Below are 26,646 nucleotides of genomic sequence, written 5' to 3'. Positions count from 1 at the left end.
TGATTTATTACATACCAGGCATATGCTAAGCATTTACATGGATTATTTCATTTAATCTTTCCCAATACACCTACAAGATAGGCATCATGTAATTGCAGGCTTGAAACCTGAGCCTTAAGTGAGCTAATTATCTAGAGCTGTAGCATTATAATGTCAGCCATGGCATACTGATTCTAGAACTCACTTCCCTAAGCACTAAGAATACCTCAGGACCTCTTGAGCCTCACATTATTCAGTTTATACATCTCAAAGGTGGCTTCTTTGACAGCTTTTGTATGCCCTGACTCTTACACGATGTCAATATTATCCTGCTGTCCTGGCCCCTGCTCATACGAATTTATCCTACTTTGTGGTTTAGTCTCTCATTCCACGTGATCTTTCATCTAGCCCATGCTACCACTTCAACATCAGACTTGCTTCTATATGCCAGGCTTTTTATCCTTTCAAATTCACACTGTAGAAATGTCTTAAAACATATCTTCTATGTACTGAACAACACTCCACGCCGAGATCATGTATCCAAATCCTGACTCCAGATATAAGTCTGTTTTGACATAGGACCTCCTGGAAGAACACTATCTGATAATATTAATGGCTTTATAAAGAGAGGAAAATGTTTGTCTGTTTCTTTCTCATTGCTCATGAGGAAAAATAAAGTCCATGTAGACAAACAGCAAAGGGATGGCTGTCTACAAATCAGAACCTGAATCCATTCTCTAGAACTGTAAGAAATTTCTGTTAAGCCACTCAGACGATAGTATTCTGTCATAATAGCCTGATCAGATGAATAAATGAATATAGCATCAAATAATCTTATTATCCCTGAGGTTTCCTTTTAGACATTCCTGATAAAATAAAAAATGGATTCTCTAGAGAAAGCATTATGTAATTGGAGAGGCTCTAAATTAAAAACTACAACATTGGATTTCTTATCATGATCCTGCTTTTTAACTATGTGACCTCAGAGAAGTTGTTTAAGTTCTTTGTGTTTGTTTTCTTTTATATTCATTTATTTATTATTTTTAAATTTCCAGTTGTGTGTGTGTGTGTGTGTGTGTGTGTGTGTGTGTGTGTGTGCATGCATGTACCTGCATAAGTCAGAAGCATCAGATCCCTGAGCTGGAGTTACAGCTGGTCGTGAGATAGCTGCCATGGATTCTGGAACTGAATTTGGGTCCTCTGCAAGAGGAGTGCAAGCTACTAACCACTGAGAAATCTCTCTAGTTCCTTTTTTTGTAGTATATAAAATCATGGAAGTATCTGTCATCAATTTTTCATAATAAAAGGTAAAATGCAGCAAAGTTACAAAGATTCAGTATTCCCACTGGATGATGCCAGCTGACACACTGATGCTTAAAAGTTACTTCAGTCTGGATATCATGGCACATGCCTTTCACCTGAGAACATGGGAAGCAGAGGCAGGCACATTTCTGTGAGTTTGAGGCTGCACTAGTCTATATAACCAGTTTCAGGCTAGCCAGGGCTACATAGTGAGATGCTGTCTAAAAACTAATGAACAAAACCCCTATATAATATATACATATATCGTTTCATTATTCATCTTATGAATAATATATATGCATATATTATATATGTGTATATGAATTATATATGTATAAAAGAAGCAAAAGTAATTTCGTAAATATCTTCTTGGGATTGTCAACAGATTCCTCAACATGATTCTAGGTGGCCTTCCACCTCAATTTGTTTAGAACATTGAAATTTTCTTACAACTTCCTCACCTTCTGTCCTTTCACAAATATGGCAGCTTCTGCTTGCTGTCTCCTTATTTCTGTGGCAGAAGGTCCTCTTTTCTTCAAAAATAGTGCCTGATCTGGAATGTTGATTCCTCCATTCACCTTTCAGGCTTACTGAGGATAGATTTATTATGACCTTATTCAAATATGCTCATGCCTTCTATACTCAGTGACATATGGGCCCTTGACCAGAACTCCTCATGATCCTCATGATAGTCTACCATTTCTCTCTTCTTTTCCATTGACAAGATTCTAAATCCTTATTCATCATATATGTTTGCTGATGTGCTTTTTATAGCCTACATGCCATTGAAATTATAAGTTTGATTTATCATTAGTGTTTAGCTTTTGACAAGCCTATAGCCCTTTTTAATTCTCCAAAAGTCTTCCTATATGTCATCATTCCTGTAAGTAATATCTTCTGAATACTCAGGGTTTCATCTGTACTTTTTGACAGCTGAGTTGTATTCACTGAAGTGTAAGAACTTGGACATTCTTACTATATTAATCTCTTTAGCACTCCCAATTACAGTTGCAATAATTATTTAGAAAACATTTAGTAAATAAATAAATTATCAACCTGATGTCTGCATAATAGTTTGAGTTTCTGGATCAAGTAGAGGTTTGGAAATTTTTGGAGACAGTTCAAACTCTATGAGTAAAAATGTATCTAGGCCTATATGAGAAACAAAAGGGGTTATAACCCTAGTTGCTATTTTCTCTCTATAATAAAACAAAGTAACAATAGGCCATAATAGATTGTTTGTCATGGGGCAAAGTGTTCAAAAATTGTTTGTTGAATTATTAAAAGAATGAATGCCAAAAAAAATGGTCCATGGTATGTATAGTGTGTAGTAAGAATTAGAGAGTTCACAGGAAGAAACCTAATATAGAATTTCAAGGCATCTCCAAAGCTCTCAAAGTTCTCAACTTGTGGGTCATGACCCCATGGGGATCAAACAGCGCTTTCACAGGGGTTGCCTAAGACCATCTGCATAGCAGATATTTACATTATGATTCATAAAAGTATCAAAATTACAGTTATGAAGTAGCAATGAAAAGAATTTTATGGTTGGGGGTATCACCACAACATGAGGAGCTGTGTTAAGGGGTCACAGCATTAGGAAGGTTGAGAATCACTGATCTAAAGCAATGGTTAGCCTATAAATTTTGAGGACTAGATGGCTCTTTGAAGCACAGAACACATTACATGTAAGCCTTGCTTATGGATTGTGCACCTAAGATGCTGGCTAAAGTTGGGGTTTCAGAGAGCTGTGTACAGACTTGGTGGAAGACTCAAAAAGTTATCAAAGAGTCAACACACACACACACACACACACACACACACACACACACACACACACACACAGAGAGAGAGAGAGAGAGAGAGAGAGGGAGAGAGAGAGAGGGAGAGAGAGAGAGAGAGAGAGAGAGAGAGAGAGAGAGAGAGAGAGAGAGAGAGAGAGAGAGAGAGAGAGAGAGAGACCCATAGGAAGATCACCACTGAACTTTGCAAGACAAAATGTTCCTTCTGGTTCCTGATTCACAGAAGAAACTGTCAGACATTCTACAGGACACAGAGAGAAGTGAAAGAGAGACTCTAGGCCTATGGACTAAAGATGGATACCCCAACATTGCAAAAGAACTTTGGGTGACTGTTCAGGCAGGCAGCTGTCTCTGTCATTCTAGATTTTTTTTTTTGCACCTCATAATGAACAACTTTAATGAACTAAAAGCATTGCATCTACTTGGATGGAAATGCGCATGGCTACAGAAAAACCTACACTTGACAGCAGTGACATGGCTCTGACATCCCCTTCCTTTATCCCTGTCTCCCGCACACCTGACTTAGAGGAACGCCTTCACCCTGGATGCCTCTGCTTCGGCCAGTTGAGCATATTTTCTTAGTTTTGAGATGTACCCCAGAAAGGCCACATGTGCGAAGTTCTCAAGCACCACATCCTTGTACAGGGCCTTCTGATCAAGTGTCAAGCTGGCCAGTTCCTACTCTGTGAAGTACATAGCCACATCTTCAAAAATCTGAGGCTCTGCTTTTACAGAGATATTTTCCATCATAAAAACTTAGTCCTGTAGTCAATGCAGGTTTGAAAATTTCAGGACCGAAGGCTCCGGCCGTCAGCTGCCCGGCAAATGGCAGACACCACACTGCATTCTAGATTTTTGAAAGTTGCTTACAATGCACTTTCTGTTTACTTAGGTAATACTATATCCTTCTGAGGTTTTTGATGTAGTTGAAGACTAGATAGGTAAAATATTCTATTTATCCTATATTTGTGAGTCTAAGGTTTCATCTCTAACTTATCTTTTACCACATTTTCTTTGAATTTGCCAAATATAACTAGACTAGATATTGTAACTGTAATTCTTGCTTGATAACTGTTTTGTTACATGTAATTTTACTATGTTAAAGTTAAACTTTCCTTTTGGAAAAAAAAAAAGAAAAGGGAAAGTGTTGTGGATGTCTTTCTGTATCCTGTGAATATATATTGCTCTGATGGGTTGATAGTAAAATGCAGATTGGCCAGTAGCCAGGCAGGAAGTATAGGTGGGACAAGCAGACAAGGAGAATTTGGAGAAGAGGAAGGCTGAGTCAGGAGACACCAGCCCGCTGTTCAGGGAGCAGCATGTAATGGTACACAGGCAAAGCCACGGAACACATGACAACATATAGATTAACAGAAATGGGCTGAGTTTAAATGTAAGACCTAGTCAGTGGTAGTCCTGAGCTAATGGCCAAGCAGTTTTAATTAATATAGGCCTCTGTGTGTTTATTTGGGTCTGAGCTCTGCAGGACCATGAGGATGCAGGAGCCAGGTGGCCACAGGAAAACTTTCAGCTACAATTTTGGATCCTTTTTTTCTGTGATAATAACTGGATTGATTTTTCAATAAGTAGACACTATGATATCAAGGCTATGGGCCAGGAATTGAACTCAAGACTTGTATCCACATTAGGTCATTTAACTCTATAACAAAACAAAGGGGTATGTGGTATATTTATACTTTCCCAGAAGATCTGAGACTACTCAAAGTGTCACAGTTGACAGAAAGTAGGCCCTGGATTGAGAGCCAGAATTGGAACTAAGCCTTGTTGTTCCCAAACCCAGTGACAAATTTAAGCTCACTGTCAGGGGCAGTGCCATGTCAATTCCCTCATTGAAAGACAATGGGAAATTGTTTCTGTGAATGCACTTTGACCAATGTTCCCAGCAAATGTCATTTCTTCATGGGATCTGTGAGGGGGGGTGGGGAGAGGGGCATAATACCTTCTGTCTGAAAACTTCACTGCAAGATATATTCATAAATTGTTTACTTTAATATTTTCCCCAAAATTTCCTTACTTTGTTAAACCAGACATCTAGACATTTATTTAAAATGTGGCAGACAGACTGTGTTACTAAATGTCAGTGATATGTTTCCTAGTTGGGACTGCACTCCTCATTTACACCTAGTAAGCCTTGAACTGACTTGGGTTTGCCATTTAATCATTACTGAGGAAATTATTTTGTTGTGTACCATTTGTGGTGCAGAATATCCAAGGAGAGAAGGAAATTATTACATAAAGAATAATCAAATAATCAAATAATAACAGGAAAAATGATAATATAAAGAATTTTCTCTATGTTGAGCACAGGTAAAGATCTTTATGTTATTTTTGGTTTTTTTTAATACCTGGTAATCGCACACTGCATAATTAAGTCATTGAGTTTTAATGCTTTTATTTATTTATTATTTATTTTTACAGAAGACACATCTCAGAGCATCTGTGAAATTGAGCCATGTGTACACAGTAGTCTATTTGGGACACCAACTCCACTTAAACTTAGAGTCCATGTGTTGTCCATTGACTTCCAGGCAAACACAATGTGACTATTAACATGGTTTTAAAGGTATCAGCCAAGTTTCCCTTAAGCTATTTGTGGTTTTGTTCCTTCATCTTTAAAGTCGATTAAACAGATTACATAGATCAAAGCCGCAGAGCACCTGGCACATCATGGACATTGATGAATCATTTCTTTATTAAGTAAATTATCTGAGCTAATAACTATAAAGGAAGGACTTCATGTAATTTGGCACCACTAAGCCCGATTTCATGCCATCCTCAAGATAGTCAACAGTATAACTATCGCACTAATGAATACTGAAGGCTCATAATGGTATCTTCTAAAACATGATTGAGGACAGCTATTTAGTTTAACATAAATTTGGAGGTCATGGTGAAAAGCAGGATACAGCATTGACAACCTAGTTGTCAGAGTAAAGTTTGTGTCTAGAGCTCCATACATTTGAGAAAAGTACAAGCCATACTGAGTAGATGAAGAATCTGATGGATGGAAACTGTAGGAAGAAACTATAGCAATTCAAAAACTCATTCATTTAGAATTTGGTGAGTTTTTTGCTCTTTTTTCCCCCACTATGGTGGGAAGCTTAGAAAGAAAGATATCTAAACCTTTCTGTTTAAGTTTATGTCTGAATATAATTCTTGAATACTGTTCAAAGTTTGTTGACTTATGGAAAACACTTAAAGATGCCAAACATTTTTGATGACACAGCATCCAGCAATCTTTTCCAGAATACAGTGCCTCTGCCATCTTACCTTCTGGAATACAGCTTCTCCACTTCTTTGTCCATTATAGCAATCTAAACACGAAGTCCTCAGGTAGAGTGAAGATAACATATCTCATACATATAACCCTTGGGTCATTCTGTAATTAGTAAGTGGTCAGAACCTATGAAAGAAGTTCCAGCTTGCTTGATGATTAATAAAAGAGGACCTGTTTAGCTGTGTGCAAGATCTTTTACCAAAGTTAAGAAAATAAAATTGCATCATAACACAAGGTTTTTGGGAAGAACATTTTATTGCTAAGCATATCCTTGAACGAAAAAGCAAATGGGAAATAAAAGTGAAAAGGAAAAAGAAAAAGCAGGAACATCACAACATCGTGAAAGAAATCCCTTTAGGGTCTGCAAGGAAAACAACAGGTAAACGATGAAAGCTCACATACAGGATGCACAAGTTCCCATAAAATTGTCCAAATAGAAACTTACACTAAAAGGAATATAACAGATGAGTTTTTACTCAGATTTTTAAAAATATATAAAGAAAGAAAGCAGGAGATCAGTTGACAAGACCTCAAGACTCCAAGAACAGCAATCCATCACAAACACCGAGATATGATCAACTTCATATAGGCTGGGTCATTGATCTACAATCGTGCTTTGACATCCTTTTATAGTCCTGTCTTTTTAATGACAACAAAACAAAATGAGAACTCTTAACACATTGGAATCTCAGATAAGGAGGAACATCTCTTTCCATACACATCAGTAAAGGCTACCATTGTTTTAGACTGTGCCTTCTGCCCCGTGTCGTTAAGATTTTTTTCAAAGTCAAATATTCATGCAACTTACAAAGACCAGCAAGAGTAGATTTCTAAATCTAGACAGCTGATTGGTTTTCATCTGTACAAAAGAAATTGTATATGTCTGCCCCTCCAGACAACACACTTCACCTTTATGGGAGAATGTGTCTTCTTTTATCTTCTCACTTTTTGAATGGCTATGACCACAAAACCAGTTTATTATTACTCTGTACATTGTTTCCTCTTTATAAAAAGGAGACAGAATGGGATACAAAGCAAACGAACAGAGAGAAAGGAAATAACAGTTCTTAAAGCGGTATGTACATACGTGACTTAAGGAATTATACCAGCAAAAATGTAGTAAAATATGTAAACAAAATCTGAGAAGTTTTTGTTGTTGTTGTTTAAATTCTCTTTGACACAGTGAACTGTGACAAAACGAAAACTCACACTTTCTTCACATTTTAAGGTTTACTTTTTTGTTGTTTTGTTATTTTTCTTTTAAAATAACATTCTCATTCCACTTCAAGACTTGAACAGATTTCTGTGTCAGTCATCCCATCAAACATACCATGATAAATATATCTGTATATATATTTATTTATATATATATTATACTATTAAATTCCTTTTTGTGTGTGTCACAGCAGCTTTATTCATTTATTTATCTGTTTTTAAAAAAGATGGGTGAAGGGAGACATGGGGAGATGGAAAGAGATTTATTCACACCAGGCTACAAAATTAAACCACTATGAAAACCATTAGCATGTTGGGGGTGGGGAAAGAACTAGGATTTTCACACTTGGCCATGACACGGCTTGTGTGAGCATTTGTGGTTGTGTTACAAGTTGGGAACTCCCCTGCAGTCTGTTGAAACAGACCTTAGTATTGTCTTTTCTATTTTTTTTTTTATTTGCATGCATTTCGATCAATTACAGATCCAGTCCACCCCCCTGCCCTTCCCTTGGAAAGGCTCTGCTACAATTTGTGGGGCTTATCTTTCCCCTTTCACACAATTTGGGTTGATGGACAGGGACAATATTTGTTAAGTGAAACCAATAGCTCTGAGAAAACCAGCCCCAAACCCATCCATTCTAGGTTTGAGTGGCACACATCGGAATTAGATCTTGGGGACCCACTTCTCAAATAGATTATCATCCACCACATGGGTTCATCAAAGCATTAGGAAACAAACAATAGATTCTAGAGATACCACAACCTGCTACGTGGAGTGAATGCCATGGTAGCTTTTGAGTTCATATGGCAAGAGTCTCATACATTTTGTTTTCTGAGTATTTTTTTTTCTCTTCTTCTTATGTGCAGTCGTTGTCAAAAAAATAAATGAAAACCCAAAAGCCATTTTCCCCTCAGATCTTGAAAAGTTACACTTACACTGGCCAGAACCAGACAAAGGTATTTCTGGGTTTTTTGTATTGTTTTGTTTTTGATTTTTTTTAAAGCATTTTTGTTTTCTCATTTTTTTTGTGTTTTCTTTTTACATAATTAAACAAACAAACAAAAAATAACCCAACATTGTTACAGTCAAGATTCACAAACATCATTACAGACTCACTTGCAGCTATGGAACAAGTAAGCCACATAGTCTTCTACCCCTTTCAAAAGGTCCTGGAGAGAAGGAAGCTTCCAAAGCCGCGTGGAGTCATGGGCTTGCTCCAGGGTGCTAAATGTGTGCTTTATGATACAGCAGGGCAGAGAGAACTTTCTGTCTCCGGGCCATGGCTGCAACCTTGCAGCATGGCTGAACTTTATAGAGAGATACACCATCGTATGTGTCCTTTTAAAAATGGCTTTCCCCACCATAGTCGTGGTATACCCCTTCTCACAGAACACATCCAACAAGTTAAATCTCCTTCTCAAAGTACTCGGGTGTGTGTGTATATAAATAATTGTTTTAAATTCACATACGATAGGTGTTATGTTTACACATAATACTCCTTGTCCTTGTTTTTCTGTTTCTTATGGCCACTCTTGGAGCTGGCTTGCTTCTCCTTCATGAGCGTGCCGTTGCTCTGGGCCGAGTTGCTGATGTAGTTCCTCGTCTCATCCACTTGATAGGACCCCTCGTCCCTGTTCCTGTACTTGTACATGGCGTACAGGAGGATCAAGATGCAGAGGGCGGCAGCAGCCACAATGCCGACGACCATCCCTGTTGTACTGCTGGACTCCCGGATCACCTCTGAGGCCCCCGGAACCCGTCTGATTCCCGGCTCCGTGGGGTTTGCTGTGGGCACATTACGGAACATGGGGGAAGTAATTAGTGGGCTCTTCAGTTTGGTGCTGTCTAGCTCATAGGCAGTGGGCAACGGAAGCAAGGCTATCTCAGGCTGGGGTTTGAGATCTCGGTTATTCATTTTGCCAGCTGGCAATTTGGGCACCATCCCAGACGAGGAGGACGCTGTGAAGCGGATCAGCTCAGGGGACAAAGATGTGGTTGTAGTTCTACTAGTTTCCGAGACTTTGTTAGGTCTAAAGTCCTTGGATTCCCACTTGGGCGCATGTGCTTTGTAGCCACCTTCGAAGATTGAAGTGGAAAGACTCTTATCTGTTACCAAGGAGAAGGTGGTGTAAAAATCTTCATCATCAGTAGGGGGCAGGTTAGAGTCAAAGGTTTCCCCTGAGCCATACCCAGATATCACCAAGCCATCATCATCACAACCATCGCTGCCTTGGTCCGACAAGCAAGGTAACCCCGCCTCAGAGGTCATGGACAGGGAATCTTTGGTGGTCTCAATAATGGTGAGGAGGGGGCGGAAGGTAGGGGGGAGTGTAATGGAGGGTACACGTGTAGCGATAGAAGGGGTAGCTAAAGGGTCTTCTACCAGAAGAGGAATAACTAATTCACCTCCTGGGATTGAAAAGAAGAAAAAAAGACACAATTAGTACAGGCATAAACACAGTTCATAGCCACTCTAATGAATGCAGGGCAGAGGTGATGCCTCTGAAATTACTATAAAATGACCTCGATCTGCATATGGGTATTTTCTGGCTATCGCCTTATTATTCCAGACTGATATAAAATCAATTGTATGCCTCTGCGCACCCCAAATTTGGAACTTTTAAATAAGCGCCTTAGTTTTAAAGATACTCTCAAGTGATTTGTAGTGGCAAAATTCAGACAGGCTGGTTCCAGGATCTGCTGGTGAGATGACTTTCAGTTAATTATGTTCTTAGAAATACTACCAAGACTTCATGTGTGTGTGTATACACATATACAGTGAGTTTTATTTATGGATGTATCAACCAACACGCTTGCAACATTTCTTTAATGCTTTCATGATTTCTACCTACTATCTTTCATGAGCACGAAAACCACCTGTTTCCGTATTACTGAGACAAAGATATCAAGGTTAACGAGTTCAAAGAGTTTCCCATCAGCTAATCGAAGGACAAACAACAGGTTTACATGTTCATCTGACAGACACATTTTGACTATGCTTCTCTAGAAAATTCCCTCGACCCTTGAAATGACAACTTGCCTTGCAGTAGCATAAGCTGTATCTTCCCAAGGCTTGTATGTTATATGAAATGTATGTTGAGCTGGAAGCTCCATTTAAAAAATACTTAACCTAGATATATCCATGGCTGGCTGGAAACTTAAGTTGAGGTTGAGAAAAGTTGACTTAGCAAAGTGAGTTTTGAAATCGTTGATTCTTTACTAGAGGGACAAACGTTTTCTACTTTACTGGGAGAGCTTTATTATTACATCATTATTAAACACTGGTCACAAAAACACAGTGTCTTGCAGATCACAGATGCAACAAATATTCTGCCAAGGAAGTTACCCATTTTACTGTAAGGCTGATGTTTTCCTCCCATGTAGACGAAGCAAAGTCTCTTAAGCATCTCTTTTGAATTGGAGAGGGTGAATCTCAGGAAGTCACAGTTCACATCCCCTCACTGCATTTATTCTGGGAAAATATATTCTAGCCACAACTTAACATTGTTTTTCAACCATAGATTCTTTTCAAATCCTGGAGAGAGATAGGATGAGACAGGTTTATGGATGGAATATCTTTTAGTAACTCTGGTTTCTTGGATGGGGAGAAGCTGAAACAGGACATTCAACCATAAGCAACCCATAGAGCAAAAGAGATTCTCTATTTTTATCTATTTTAGAGGAGAGGCTCTGAGCTGAGGTAGAGTCTTTAGGCTTAAGAGTGAGTGGTCTCTGGATTTAGAAGGTTAGGGAAGGTACTAGGTAGGATAGGTGGTATGTCTGTCTCCCCTCAACAGGAGCAGTATCTGTGATCTAACAAAAATGGCTGACAGGAATGACATCATTTCCCTCTCCAGTTAGGAAGTAGAGATGATGACACAATACTGTCAAAGGCTCTTTCTCAACTGGATTTAATGCTCTTGTATGTGCTGCTGTTGGTATTTTCCCCGAGACAGGATGGCTAGTATTTGAGCATCTGCTAATAAATACGTCCATTGTTCAAGTACCCTCCTCTATCAGTGACAAAGCCAGGCTGGGATTTACAGCAGGTTCAATACTGCATGGTTCTAGAGACATTCCAGAGAGTCAAACCTTCAAGTGTACAGTCTGCAAGATTCTTCCTCTACAGATCCATTCCTAGAACTCTTTCATCCAGTATCCCACACCACATATCTTTAAATACCAACTGTGTTTCAGAAATACTGCATTTATGCCATCCAGGTTCCAGGTATGTTAAAAAATGAGACATGGTAGCAAGCACAGCAAAAGCCGTGGCTGCCTTCCTACCTAACCCAAAATTGTGTTACCCCAAAGAGGACAGTTGGTCAGGGACATGCTCATATGAGTTCTGAGAAGCACTCAGAAGGGGAAGGAAAACAGAAAGTAGTTCTAAGACTATTTCTCTCCTGAACAGATGTTATTTTATGAAGGGAAAGATGTAAAGCAAGCATCTTCCTCAAGAACCTCCAGATGGTCTGTGGTCTGGAGACTCAGCCTGAGTTTCTATTGTAATGCCCAGAGTTTGAACCGATGGAGCAAAATGATCTTTGCGGGTTTTTCAGAGCTCTGGGTTTGCTTTGCTGGTCCAGCCTATTTTTTTTTTTTTTTTTTTTTACATTGTGAACATATATAATTCATATACCTTGCGACTTAGTTAATACATAATTTACACACTTTTGCTAGTTTTTATAAATGGAATTTGGAGCACAATTCCCTAAAGGTAAGCTAGACCAAAGAACTAATCCTGCACGAACTATTTTTCTTATATTGCTAGTGGTGAGGAGACGGGTGTGTGCTTCAGTCAAGGTAATCTGGGCAGGGGGCAGTGTTTGGATGAAGGCTCACAAGCAAGGGAAAGAAGGGTAACTTTACTTTCCAGAGGAGAACAAGACTGGGTTTTGTTCTCAATTAAAAAAGAATTTATTCTCTCTCTCTCTCTCTCTCTCTCTCTCTCTCTCTCTCTCTCTCTCTCTCTCTCTCTCTCTCTCTCTGTGTGTGTGTGTGTGTGTGTGTGTGTGTGTGTGTGTGTGTGTGTGTGTGTGTGTGTGAATGTAGGCACACGTGTACCACAGCCTGTGTGCTGCAGTGTTGCAGTTAGAGGAAAATTTTTTAGAAATTGTTCTGGATTTCTGCATTTTTGAGGCAGAGTTTCTTTCTTCTTCTTCTTCTTCTTCTTCTTCTTCTTCTTCTTCTTCTTCTTCTTCTTCTTCTTCTTCTTCTTCTCCTCCTCCTCCTCCTCCTCCTCCTCCTCCTCCTCCTCCTCCTCCTCCTCCTCCTCCTCCTCCTCCTCCTCCTTCTTCTTCTTCTTTGTTACTGTGTGTGTAATCTAGGTTAATTGGTCCTCCAGCTTCCAGGTGATTCTCCTGTCCAATCTCCACTTGTGGCAGTGTAGAGATGGCAATGCAAGACACCAGCCAGCTTTGTACTTTTGTGGGTACTGGGGTCAGGCTTGTGGACCTACTGCCATGGGGCAAGCCTTTGGTTCCCTTTAACCCCAGTTAACTGTGTATGGCTTAATTACCAACCTAAAGACTCAGTACTTTGTTCCTTATGGCTGTAACAAAAATATACCTCTCAAGTAAAAGAGGATACTGGATTGAGGAGGAAGAATATCTGGCTTGTTGGGAAGCAATCCATTTAAGTATAAATGCAAACCCCTGGTCCTTCGTGTGAGGTCAAGAGCTCCATCTTCACGATTACAAGAGGGCATTCATTTGCAATTTTACTGAACACCCACCTGGGACTTAAATTTGACTTGTTTGTTTGCTTTCTCTTCAACCCTTGCTAAAGTTTCACAGTCTTGTTTAAAATCTACAAAACCTGTTCACCTTACAGTTGAACCAATCCATTCCCCTTTGCTGTTCTCTCATTCAACAGCCCAGCAAGCATCTAGGATTTCAAAACCAAGTCAAAATCCACCTTTTCCCAGAGTGGTACAGACAGAAGGTTCTAAGGCTTGCTAACTTACAGTTTCTAACAGGCTGGTGAGTTCCAAAGTGAAGGGAGGGCAATTTCTTTTTAAAATAAAAGGATGGGTATTGTATCCAAGTAAGATAACGAAAATCTTTCAAAACCATCCGGCTCTCCTCTTCTTCATTGTTTTTATTACTAATCCTGATGGTCATGATAAGACATTAGAAAGGGTGCCCTCTGCCAGGAAAATCTGAAGCGAAATATTCTGGGGTCTATTCATTTCAAATTGTAGAAGCTTTTACGGTCTTCTCTCTTGGCCTTGCCAGGAATTGGAAGACTGCCTGGAGTTGGAAATAAACATGCTTGATATGGGAGGACCATTGTTACAAGTGGGAATTATAACAGAACGGGAGAAAACTTTCAACTAACTGCGGACATGAGAACTACCTGGACTAGATACATGAGTTGGGTACATAATTGAGTATATCATGAGGTGGGTATACAATTACTTACTTAGTAACATATTTATTCAGTGTATGTCAGTCTGTATGTGTAATCGTCGTGGGTAGTATATATTCATGTATGCACAGGGGTATGAGCATCTGTACATAAGTGCAGTTGTCCTCTATAACTGTCTGGCATTTCTCAATGGTTGAGTCTCCCTGTAACTGGAGCTCAAATTTCCCTACTAGGCTGACAATCAGCAAGCCCCAGAGATCCTCCTGTCTCAGCTCTCCATAGTGCTGCCGTTATAGGCATATACATGGGACCTTATCCAGTTTGCATAAAGTTTTGGCATCTGAACTTGGCTCCTCATAGTCACTCAGCAAGAACTTGTATGCATTGACCCATCTCCCTAGCTTTGCAATCAATTTTAATATGAATTTTTGTCTTTAGGAATTGAGATGAACACAGTGTATACTCAGCCCTCTGTATTTTGGGGCTCTACAGTCAAGGATTCAAGTGACTGCAGATAGAGAATGTACCCTCAAGAAGTGTCTAACAATTCTTTGTACAGAATGTACATTGCATTTGCTATTAGAACTAATCCAGAGAAGATTCAAAGACCAAGGAAGCTATGAATGGGCTCTATGCAAATTATGTCTCTTGTTTTGTTTTTGAACATTGTTGGATCTAGGTCCGTTCCCCAAGCTGCTCTCAAACTTCTGGGCTCAAGCAAAAGCCTCTGCCTCCCAAGTAGCCAGGATAATAGTCGTATACTAACATACCTGGCTGATTATGTTATTTTATATAAGGGGCTGTCTTTGTTTCCTTCCCTGTTGCTGTGATAAAGTATTCTGACAAAAGCAATTTAGAGGAGGAAGTGATGGTTTTGGTTCAGAGTTCAAGGTTATAGCCCATCATGGAGGTACAGGCTAGCCACATGGCAGCAGGTAAAAGCACTTGGTTCAGAAGCCTGATCCCACAACAAGCAGGAGCTTCAGGGAACTGGACACATTGCATTTGTCATCAGTAAAAATTAGTGCTTGTGTTCACTTCACTTTCTTCTTTTTTTATATAATCCAAGATCCAGCCCCAGAGAATGATAATACCCACCATGAACCAGTCTTTCTATATCAATCCAATGAAAATAATCTCTTACAAGTATTCCTAGAAGCCTGTCTCCCAAGGACTTAAATACACACAGATGTTGGTATCAGAGAGGTGTACAGAACGAATCTTCCATGTTAACTGATCCAAAGGCACAGTTCATATGAGGTGATGGGTCAGGAGACGTATTTCTTAGGAATGATGAAATAGCTAATAATATGCTCTTCTGTCACAAAGGCGAAACAATGATCAACTGTGTATCTAAGCTTAGAAAAATGTTCACACAATCAATGAGTCTAAAACTAACAGACAGAGTGACATGAAACCTGGGATACATCAAAAATCCTAGTTTTATATGCCATTTCTAGAATTTTCCTTTGGTTTAGAGTAAGAACTATCTGTATTCTTTTTTTTTCTATCTGTATTCTTTAATGTTAGCATCTTAAAATCAGGAATATACACTTTTTTGACAAAGCTGTGCTTTTCCTTAAACTAGAGAGCTCACTAGGGATATAAAAGGTCTATTTTGGCCCTGAAGGCTGCCCTGCTTTTTGCTCTATGAGTGTATTTATAGATATATAATTCATGCCTCTAGGGCTGATATCTAGCAAAGGGTCTGTCTGCCATCGCAAAAGACGGTGTATTAAAAATTCAGTAGAACTCTTCTGAACTGTGAGAATGTTGTCAGTGATGGTGAATGTAGTGGGTCACCAAGAAAAAAAACAACATGAAGTTTCAATGTGGCTCCAGCCTTTGCATCTCTGGAGACAGCTGACTCTGAGAGGTCACAAAAATACAAAAACAATGATGCTAAGCAGAGAGCCTCTAGAGAGGACTCCATGCTCCAATTGCTGGAACTCTGTTATGTCTGTTTGGGCTCTTTACTTTATCTCTGATTTGCATTATTCTAATTCACTCCCTACATAAAGACACTCATTTACATATTTCGTGTCATAGGAGTGAGTACTTCAACACACAGAGATGCTGAACCTTTTAACCATTAAATGGCTCTATATTGATGATCTTCAGACAAAAATAACCCAAATAAATAAACAAACAAACAAAAAAACGGATCTGGAAAAACATAACCAGTATTTGGTGGAGAAAATACCAGTAAAACTCCAGTGTCTCAATGGAGCATGATTTATATTTAACATGATGAGATACTTTAAGTAATCCCACCCCTAAAAAATAGCAAATGGTTTATCTGGAAAGAGTTTAATTCTGAAAGGGTACTAAATCTTTCTTCTTCTTCTTCTTCTTCCTCTTCTTCTTTTTCACTTTTACATATTCCCAAGAAAGATAAGCTACAGCTGTTTGATATAATTATGCATAGTAAACAAGGGAATGGCTGGTGAAGTTTTCATTTGCTTATTTCTTAAGAGCTTTTGTTTTGAAGTCAGTCTGCCTAGACTCTTGCTAGCATTGGAATCACACTCTTGAGTCATGACTTGGTTTCATTTCTTCAACGCCAATGAAAATGGGAATAATAAGAGTCTACTACAAGCCACCACACACTGAGTATTTACTATAGTGACTACTGCCACTCAGAAAGGCTTCTACTAGTTTTGTTAATAATTTTGATCTATAAACACTCCAATCATAGATCAGTTTCTCTGTCATTTTTAATGCAGTGGTTTCATATTCAGAGATATAACTACATGGGGTTCTAGAGGCAATTTTAAATGCAGACATTATAGAAACATTCATAATAATTTGAAGACCTTGTATTTGGAAATAAATGATTAGCCTCTAAAAACATGGATAGCTTTTTCAACAAAATAAAAGCTTTTAATGTTATTTGGTATATTAACACCCCTTTTAGGGAATTCTAGTTTTTAAACCTGAAATACTATTCGATATGTCAAGCAGCAGAAAATCACTTAAACTGGGGTGGAGAGAGCCCATTCATTGAAGTTGCCAGGCTGGAAATACATCTTTTGTTCACCACTCAGTTTGATATTTCTTATAGCAGTTCCAGATAACACTCATATCTAGGATTAAAGTTGCAACAAGTGACTTCTTCATTACAAAGATTGAGTGGTGCTTCTCACCAGCTCTGTACTTCTGGGGTGCAGTTGTTGCACTGATCCAAAACAACCCCAAGGTTGAGGCATTTTCTCACTCCAGAGTCACACAATAGTGATACTTACCCACATCCTTTCTAAATAATAGCTGAAATATGAAAACCACCCTGTGTCTTCCTGAAACAATCATAAGCTCCCTAGGAAGCTTACCTGTTTAAATCCTTCATGATGAATACGAAGGGGGCAGGGGAGTGGGAAAGGAGACAAAGGAGAGGAAAGGTAAAGAGGTGAGGAGAAGAGAGGGGGGCGATGCTTGAGCCTTCTCTCTATGTGTGCATGATGCAATGTGTTTTGGCCAGGATTTGTTTGTATACTTCAGAAGGCATCATTATCATAGCAGAACATTGTAAACACCTGGGATTCTTGATGAATAAAATTGATTTTGTAGCCTGTGGTGAAGATGATAGCTTAATCCTGGAGAACCATTCTACTGTAGTCACTTGAGAGTACCTTATTTGCCCTTCGCTGAAAAAAAATAAAATAAAGGACTGCTTTCTCTGAATATCATCTAAGGAATTAAATTAAAGATGAATTACCAACTTGAGTTGGAAGAAACTCAAGTCATTTTTTTTCTTCTGGGGTATAGGCCTCCCATAGGCTGTAGCCAATTTTAACACCCCACTTTAGAATAACCAATCCTGGAAAGACTTTAAAGTTAGTGGTTAAAACTAAGTTCAGGCAGAGACTAGACTTCTTTAGGTGAATAAAGACTAGGTGTATATCTTCTTTAACTAACAGTAGAATTCCTATTGGTTATGGGATGCAATTCAGCACAAATCAGAACAGTGAAAATTAAGCAAAAAGGCCCAAGTAAAATAAAACACTCAATATAATTTTCAAAATCATAAAGAAAAAAATAAAATCAATGGCATTGCCAAAGTAAATCAAGCAGGATAGCAAAGGATACCAGCAAGGCATTCACAACATAAGAACACAAAGCAAAGGAAAATAAAAATATAGAAGCTGTTTTGGTTGAGAGAGAGAGAGAGAGAGAGAGAGAGAGAGAGAGAGAGAGAGAGAGAGAGAGAGAGAGAAAGAGAGAGAGAGAGAATATTTCAACATAGGCAAAATAATTGAAATTATAACAGAAAAGCATACCATATTAATTTATAGTCAACTTACATCAACAAATTGCCCGCATGTTTTTTGGCATGAAAGAAAAATTTACAAAAGAAAGTTGTGTAAGAATGCTCTCGGACAAATAGAATTGCCACATTCTTGTAACTTGCTTTTTGTTGTTGTTGTTGTTGTCATTTCTTAAAAACTTTTGAGCAAAATGTCTAATTTTTCAAATATAATAATTTACAACAGAGGATGATACAGGGAGGCAACAACACATACATTCACACCACGTAACATGAAAAGAAAAAAAATCTGCACTTTAACAATTTTTACTTTTGGGGGGGACTGAGGAGGGCATTGATTTTAAATTTAAAATAATTCTGATTGGTATGATTGAAAATGAAAAAAAAATTTTATAATTTGTCTTTTAAAAAAATCTATGCATCTAGAGGGTTTTGAATGAATTTCTTCATTGTAAGTTTTCAGATATATATTTAGTTTTCTATTATCTTTTTTTGACAAATTTTAGATGTTCCTTAATTTGGGGGAATGGATGACAGCACGTAAATTTTAACAATGCTAAAGAAAGGGGGAGTATGGGAAGGGAGGATGCGGAAAAGGGGGGGGTCGTGTCTACGAGTGCACTACACAGGAGATGACGATGACGGGAGTAAATGTGTAAGTGAGTCGCCATGTCCATGTAAGGGCGGCACGGAGTGATCTAGCTGCATTAGAGCTTCTGGCTGTAAGGAAGGGATGGGCAATATACAAAAACAAATGAGCCTACACATGCCCATCTATGGAAATCAAGAACAGAACTCTAACACTGACAATCTCACACACCCTAAGCTGCAACTTCTTCAACATGCAATTACTCCAAAATCATTACAGTTTCATCATAAGATTGTCAAATCATAAAAAACACTTAAACTTTTTTTCTCCTACTCCAAACAGACAAAGTACATGAAATAATATTACTAATAAGATCAAAAGATTAAAAGCAAAATTAAGGAGACTAGAGTTATGCATTCCGGTTGAACAACTTCACCGGCAGCCACACAGCCCCATCTACAGCTGGGCGTTGAGAGATGCACAGAGGTGGTGAGAAGTAATGCTGAGCAGAGAGCCCATGTACTAGGCTGCTAAAGACTCCTCTCTACAGAAATGGTATGTTCCAAATGGTATCATCCACTTTCCACAAGCCACCCATGATCTGTATTACTGCCAATGAGACTGGCTTATCTAAAAGATGTGGATGTGGGTTCTGCAGTTGAAGTTGTTCCATATTTAAAGAAAGAGTGGGAAAAAAAAAAAACTTCAGAAAACAATTCATAACTTTTTTTTTCTTGTCATTTGGGATAAAACCAAGTCTAAAGATAAGATTTAGCAATTAAAAAGAAATACATTAATATATATATAGATATATATAATACAGAAACATTTAATTTCCAAACAAGAAGGGAGAAAATAACAAAAATAAAAGATTTTTTTAAAGAGATGAACAACCAGATGCACACGCTGAGAAGGCACAGACAGAGCAGTCAGGGGACACGGCATTATATCCATATTGTTGGGTTTTGCTGGTTTTTATTTGTTTGTTTTAGATTTGCATAATTGATTCCCCTTTTTGTGACAGCCAAAATTGAAAACAAATTCAGATTTTTCTTTGAAAGTTGTATTTAGATTTTGTTTCTCTAAAAAAATAAAAAGGGCGTGCAGTCTGGATGTACGTCCTAAGGAGACGTTTAACAGAGAAAGCAGATATTTTCTATTACCCCTGAATGGTCGGGATATATATATCAATCAAGTTAACACATGCTTAAAGTAAGTTGCATTTAGGGAAAATAGAAGAACAGAACAAAGAGCTGGGTTAGGTACAGAGATTGGCAAGACAAAAACCAATTTGGGGTGGGAGAAAGGAACTGAGTTTTGTTTCATGCTTTTCCAGTAGGGGTGAAACACATCACAGGACTTCTGAATGTCAAGTGTAAGGTGTGTAGTGTGTGTGTGTGTGTGTGTGTGTGTGTGTGTGTGTGTGTGTGTGTGTGTAGTGAAGCCTGTAGTGACAGGAATTGGAATAAAGTGTAGCAGCTCCCAAGCTGTGTTTCTGGAGACTTGTCTGAGAAGGTGTGTTTCATAAGATGTACCAGGAGACAATAGGTAACATTATTTCATGAGTAGTCTTGTTGTTTTTGTTTTTGTTTTTTTTTTCTTTTTAAACTGACAGAGTACATGGCTTACAATAGGATGTTCAAATCATCCTAGTGAGTGAAAGAATACCTGATGTTTCATTTAGTAATAATGTCAAAACTTTGCTCTGCTCCAAGGAAGACATCATCAGCATCAGTGTCTATAAACATCAATGATCAGGATGCATTATGCATAAGGAGATGGTGTCAGTTTTATGGAGACTAATTTAAGAGACAAAACATTACACCTGATCTACATTGAGGAAAGTAGACAAGAGCATGTGAATGTCTTACATGTGTGTGCACATGTATTTGTGTGGTGTGTGTAGAAGCGTTGAGAGAAAGATACTACATAAAGGACACAAAGAAAGAGGAATTTAGAAATGGCCTCAGCCCCTACTGGAAGAGGTTACTAAAGTTATAATCATCATTATATCCCTGTGAGAACTTTAATGTTCAACCAAGGACTGGGAAACCCGGGTAGGCGAACCCCAAAGGCAAGACACTTGAGAGCGCTTGGTTCTGACAGCCAATTCCAACTACTTCAAAGAACCCCTTTGGGTGACTTTAACAAATCAAATGAATTTTGAAAATGAGGCCAACTTCTGCCCACTATGAGACGCCCCTTTTATTATTTTATTTTAAACAGAATTGTAGTAATGTGTCCCCATGGGTCAGTCCGTACCAAGATTTTTAGTCTCTGGTTTAATAATGTTAATCATTATTTCCTGAACTTCACAAAGTGCAGCTGGAATGTTTTAATGTGGAAGAAAGACAATCCCAATATTATAATAAAAGAAAAACCCTTGTTGTCATTTGGTTGAGCTTTTGACCAAGAAAGTTTTAGCAGTAAATTTTACTTTTTGAAAAAATATTGGAAGTGCTAAGGTGACTGGTTATAAGGACATCAAATGACTTGCATAAGAATTCTTTTGGTAATATTTACATAGGCTAGTTTTGATTTCACATGTGACTATTGAAAGCAAGAAACAAAGCTTGTCTAAGTGCAAAAGCTGAAGAATGAGATCTGTCTGAGTCACTCAGATTCCAGGATAATGGGTGGTGCTTTCAGGAATATATCAGCAATTTGAGTCTGCTAAGGTTTCTGTGGAGTAATTTACCTATTTTCAAATTGCCTGTTTCAAAACTCTTACAAGTAGGACACCACTTTGTTTCCACAAATCACTGGTTTGGACAATTGAACATGCTAAAATTTAAGGTCACCACTTTATAAATAAAAAAATATATATCTATATACAAATATAGATATAGATATTAAATCCACGGAAGCCACAGTTTGAAATGAAGCCAACACAACTTGGATGTAGAGAGCATATCACTTTTTACAATACAAGTTAGTCATTCTTATCTAAATGCAAAACTGTTTTGACCTCTAATGGAATACACAAAATAAATTGTTCACAGTCGTGTTCATAGTCATAGTCATGTTCATAGTTTAATTTTTATTGTTCATTATCTATCTACACTACTTTTATATTTTCAACAAGTACATGTTATGTATTTATGGTTGTACTAAATGTTAATAATGTGTTTCAGTTATATTTGCCTTGGAGAACAAATAATATAGTAATTTGATTTAAATTGACATATTCTTTTGCAACAATTTTTATCCCAGCATGTCCTAATAGCCCATCTAGATGTAAAAATATAATGCTTACAAAAAGTACTGTGTGATGGAGTTTCACAGGTCAGAGTTCATTGTGGAAAGCTCTCTTGAGCTGAAGGCATATGTTTCTAAACTATTGGATGGAGGTGGGGCTGGAGAAGCTGAAGGATATACTCAGGTAACTTAGGTACAAGCCCCACCTACCTTGGGAGCAGGTTCTCCTTCTAGAAGACATCTTCTGTTAGGGTCCTGGAGAAGTGTCACAAAAGACCACCATCCACATATGCAATTAACCAGAACATTTTTATTCCAGCATGCTGGGGCCTGCCAAACCACACAAAGGCAAAACGGCAAAGACCCCTAAGAGGGACATATGGGCCCCTTTTAAGCACGGCTAAGAGGAGTTCCTAGACTAGTTAGGTCATTTTAGATAGGTTTGGCTTAAGCAAGTGGCAATCATATTAGTATGTTCTAAGTGGTTAGGGCTAGTCAGGGGTTGATTAAGGCCACAGCTTTTCCAATTTTGACAAGCCTGGACAAATCCCAGGCTTTGTCCTTGAGCTGCTGTGGAGGCTGGATGGCCTAGTACACGCTGGCTGTGGGGGTTGGCTCAGTGGCCCATTCTTGGTGCATCCTATCTCCCTTGTCCCTGTTGTCAGGAGCACCAGTGATTAATTGCCCTTTGTTTGTGGTTCCTTCAGAAACTGCTTGTTCAGTCTCAGGAGACTGAAATTGAGGCCTGATCTCTGAGAGAAGTCTGATCAGCCAGTTATGGCATCTACTGAGTTCTCTTTCTTCCACATGAGAAGATAAAGAACCAAAGTTCAAATGAATGACATTGCATTTCAGTAAGTATTTAATTTTCCCACTCATAATATTGGAGAGAGTTGAAGAGGGACCCTGTCTCAAGAGTTTCACTGTAAGCATTAAAACTTATAGCTCAGGAGTTGAGAGATCGCATATTTAAAGAAGATTTTCAAGATAGTTGCAGTAGACTTATAAAGAAAGCCTCCATGTCTATCCCTCCTATGAATATACAGATATATTATTGAATGATTGATTTTGGGTGTCTATAAGAAGGGGAGGATTCTTGTGTGTGAAGCAATGACTCAATTCTGAACTACACTTTTGCACAGAACGAAAATGTTGGCTTTACACAGATGTGGGATCCTAAGAATGTGAGTGGGGCTTCAATCTTTGTGACAGTGTAAGGCTTTCTACACATTGACTTGTCATAGCTTCATCCCCAGGCACATCATGACAAAACTCTCTGTATACATGACACTTGTTTCTAAATAAAAATGCTTAGTATTTTATTTTTAATGCTGAACAAAAAAGCTCACGCATTATTTGTTCCTAGACTCAGTTTACATTCTTGATTATAGTAGATAGGAAGAGAGAAAGACTAAATATTTGAGATAGAAAAGAGAGTGCAGACATCATCAAATCTAATGATTAGAACTGCATTTTGGGGCTAACGATCTCATGTTCACTACACATTCATTTTCCTACTTAAGAGAATAGATAAGAATGGACAAGGTATTACAGAACATGTTATTAGGTTCTAAAAATTGGTAAGATAGTAGCTAATGTTTAGATACAGCAGGCGAGGATCTTAAAGTAAGAATTATATTCATCTATGTTTTAATGTGTGTCTTTGGGTTTATCCCATAGTCTCTATCCTTATGACCATAATGTATCCTGAATAGATTTCTATTAACCCAGTGTTCTAGTAAACTTCATTTGTTTTCTTACATATTTCACCTAGATCCTAAACAATTTGAGGGCAAAGATAGTGTCTTCTCATTTACATTTATTTTCACTCCCAATAAAACAATAATTATTCAAATTCTTATTTGGATAATTTGAATTGCTTACCTCCTTGCCCTTACCCTAGCCTCCATAATTCCATAAAGGCATTGATGTTTGTATCACTGATATGCCTCAATTTATGCTTGGACCCTCATATAGAAAATAGAGATTGAGTCAGGAGACCTTAAAGATTAGCCTTAGTTGTACTGCAGACTATGTTATTAGTCATTCAACAAATTCCTTTATGCTGTTGAGTCTATTTCCTTATGTATGATGCAAAGATTATGGTGTCTGCTCAATTAGTCCACTTCACAGAGTAGATTTGCACAAGTAATGAGATTCTTAATGTGAAAGTTCTTATAAATTCTAAAGGGCTTTGCATATGTTTCCTATCATTGTCTTCAAAGACTGGTAGCAGCAGCATATAAAACAGAGGAAGCTGAGTCTCAGGCAATCAAGATCAACACTCTTTCCAATGTGATCCTTGGAATGTTTACTTCAATAACAAACAAGTCTACTTCAATTTCAAACCCTGACTCTAACAGACATGATGACTCTTCCCAAACCTGTTTCTAACTCTTTTAGTAGTGTTAATCTTTTTTGTGGGGGTGGGACAGGGTTCCTCTCTGTAACAGCCCTGGCTGCCATGGAACTCACTGTCCTGGCCTCAAACTCACAGAGATCTACCTGCCTCTGCCTCCCGAGTGCTGGGATTAAAGTTGTGGGTCACCATGCCAAGCAGCATACCTTCTTAGTGCTTAATTCATTTATCTTTAAATGTTGAGTATATGTTATTGATACATGTATGTAGTGGCATTGTGTTCCCCAATATATTGTACACTCTAATAAACTTACCTGGGGTCAGAGACAGAACAGCCACAATATTAAATATAGAGGTTAGACAGTGGTAGCACACGCCTTTAATCCTAGCATTCCAGAGGCAGAAATCCCTCTAGATCTCTGTGAGTTCAAGGCCATGCTGAAAACAGGCAGTTGTGGTGACACATGCCTTTAATCCCAGAAAGTAATGGCAGAAAGCGGAAAGGTATATAAGTCATGAAGACCAGAAACTAGAAGTTTTTAGCTGGTTAAGCTTTCAGGCTTTTGAGCAGCAGTTCAACTGAGACCCATTCGGATGAAGACTCAGAGGCTTCCAGCCTGAGGAAACAGGATCAGCTGAGGAACTGGCAAGGTGAGGAAGCTGTGGCTTGTTCTGCTTCTCTGATCTTCTAGCATTCACCCCAATACCTGGCTCCAGGTTTGATGTTATTAATAAAACATTCTAAGATTCCTGCTACACATGCAATTTTATAGTTACTTTACTATACTCTTATAGTTTAGAAACAAGCTCTGGAGAGGTTGTAATTAGATATATCTCCATCAGAATATATTTATTGTGTAGCAAGAGAACAGACCTGGAAGACTCTGGTCCTTTCTCTATCAATCTGTGCAGACAGAGACCTGGTGTTGTTAAAGACATAAAGAGAGATGAAACCAAAGAGGGGAATTTAACCACACCCTTCAGAAACAAATCCTGACCAATGCTGGAAATGTGAGATAAAACGAGAACATAAAGAATGAAGGTTGGGGAAGTAGCTTCGAGTGTTTAATACCAGTTAAGATGCACACATGAGAAAAACCCATTTAAAAATGGCCAAGCATTCATTTTCTTATTTTTTGCTATTGTTGTTTTGTTTTAGTGCTAATTGAGTATTAGTGTATATGAGTTTTTTCTTCACCCAGGATAAATATGAGCTCCTTGATGCACAGGTTGACTTTTTTATGCTTCTCTTCTATTTTTAATCTGTTTAATATAGACATATTTAAAATATATTTTGCTGAGCTGAAATGCAAAGGTAGAATGGCTTGCTAAGATTTAAAAGGGTGGGAAACAGCTGAAAATGCCATTTCTCCGACATTGGTTTCTTTAGTCAGGAAGCAAGATCCTCATCAAGTGAAAAGGGAGAAAAATCAAGTGAGAAGGGACTCTAAGCTGGGAAGCTGGCCGCCTCTCTCTTCTCCCTGGTCTTGCTTCTGTGTGGATTTTAGGGTTTATGGATGCATATGGCTTTTTATTCCTTTCTAATAGCATTGTTGGTGAGATAAAATACCCATTTTATCAAGAGTTAAAGAAATCACCTTGTGCTAGTCAAGAACGAATGAATGAAATGTTGTCTCTCTCCAGCTCTAATAGTTCAAGGTAGCACTGTCTGTCATCCTCTGCCCTGGTCTTGCCCCTCTAACCAGTTCTTAGCCGGTCCTAGACTTAGCCCTAGTGCTTGTTCCCAATGAGCTAACAGCGTTTGCTGTGGTGTGCTATGCCTCCTGATGCCTGCCTCACAACAGGCCCGGATGCAATAGCGCTGAGGACAAGAGACAGAGCTCTGAGGCCAGGAGCCAAAGCAAATCCACTTCCTCTTAGGCTGATTTTCTAAAGGATTTGGTCAGAGAGGTGAAAAAATAACAACATACTTTGGGTTTCTTAATTTTCCCAGTGATCCAGTCCAGACCCTTAGCTTCACACACCATAGGAAAGGTGGTACTTTTTAATTTAAAACTCTGCTCAGAATTCCAACTTGCCATATCCACTTGCCTACCCGATATTTCAACTTCAACAACTAAGAGGCTCCTTGAAGCTCCGGATGACCTTTGGGGTTACACCTCTTAACTTTTTGTCTACTTTTGAGGCCTGCGTGCCACCGAAGGAAGTGGGAGCGGGCACCCAGAAGGCTGCAACCCAGCCTCTGGTTACGTTGTAGTTGGACAGTTGGCCCCAGTGACATGGGGAGAGCTGGCGCAGGTGGCCTG

The 26,646-nt window shown here is 38.6% G+C and overlaps 1 protein-coding gene across 19 annotated transcripts in view; it reads right to left on the bottom strand.

Moving 5' to 3' along the window:
- Nucleotides 1–8,055: 8,055 nt before the first annotated feature.
- Nucleotides 8,056–26,646, bottom strand: part of Nrxn3 (neurexin 3) — a 1,618,850-nt gene continuing 1,600,259 nt past the window's right edge. For 4 of the 19 annotated variants that reach the window (XM_076551153.1, XM_006994757.4, XM_076551157.1 and 1 more), the window contains one exon: nucleotides 8,638–9,703. In XM_076551153.1, the coding sequence (XP_076407268.1) occupies nucleotides 9,081–9,703 (623 nt within the window). In that variant the 3' untranslated portion in view covers nucleotides 8,638–9,080. Of the gene's footprint in view, nucleotides 10,007–18,270; nucleotides 18,954–26,646 lie in introns of those variants that run through there. The other 15 variants (XM_076551154.1, XM_076551155.1, XM_076551156.1 and 12 more) reach the window with 7 other exon arrangements.

Source organism: Peromyscus maniculatus, chromosome 14, assembly GCF_049852395.1.
Source record: "Peromyscus maniculatus bairdii isolate BWxNUB_F1_BW_parent chromosome 14, HU_Pman_BW_mat_3.1, whole genome shotgun sequence".
Taxonomy (NCBI): domain Eukaryota; kingdom Metazoa; phylum Chordata; class Mammalia; order Rodentia; family Cricetidae; genus Peromyscus; species Peromyscus maniculatus.
Note: the sequence above shows the minus strand (reverse complement) of the source record. Positions and strands in the feature narration are given on the sequence as shown.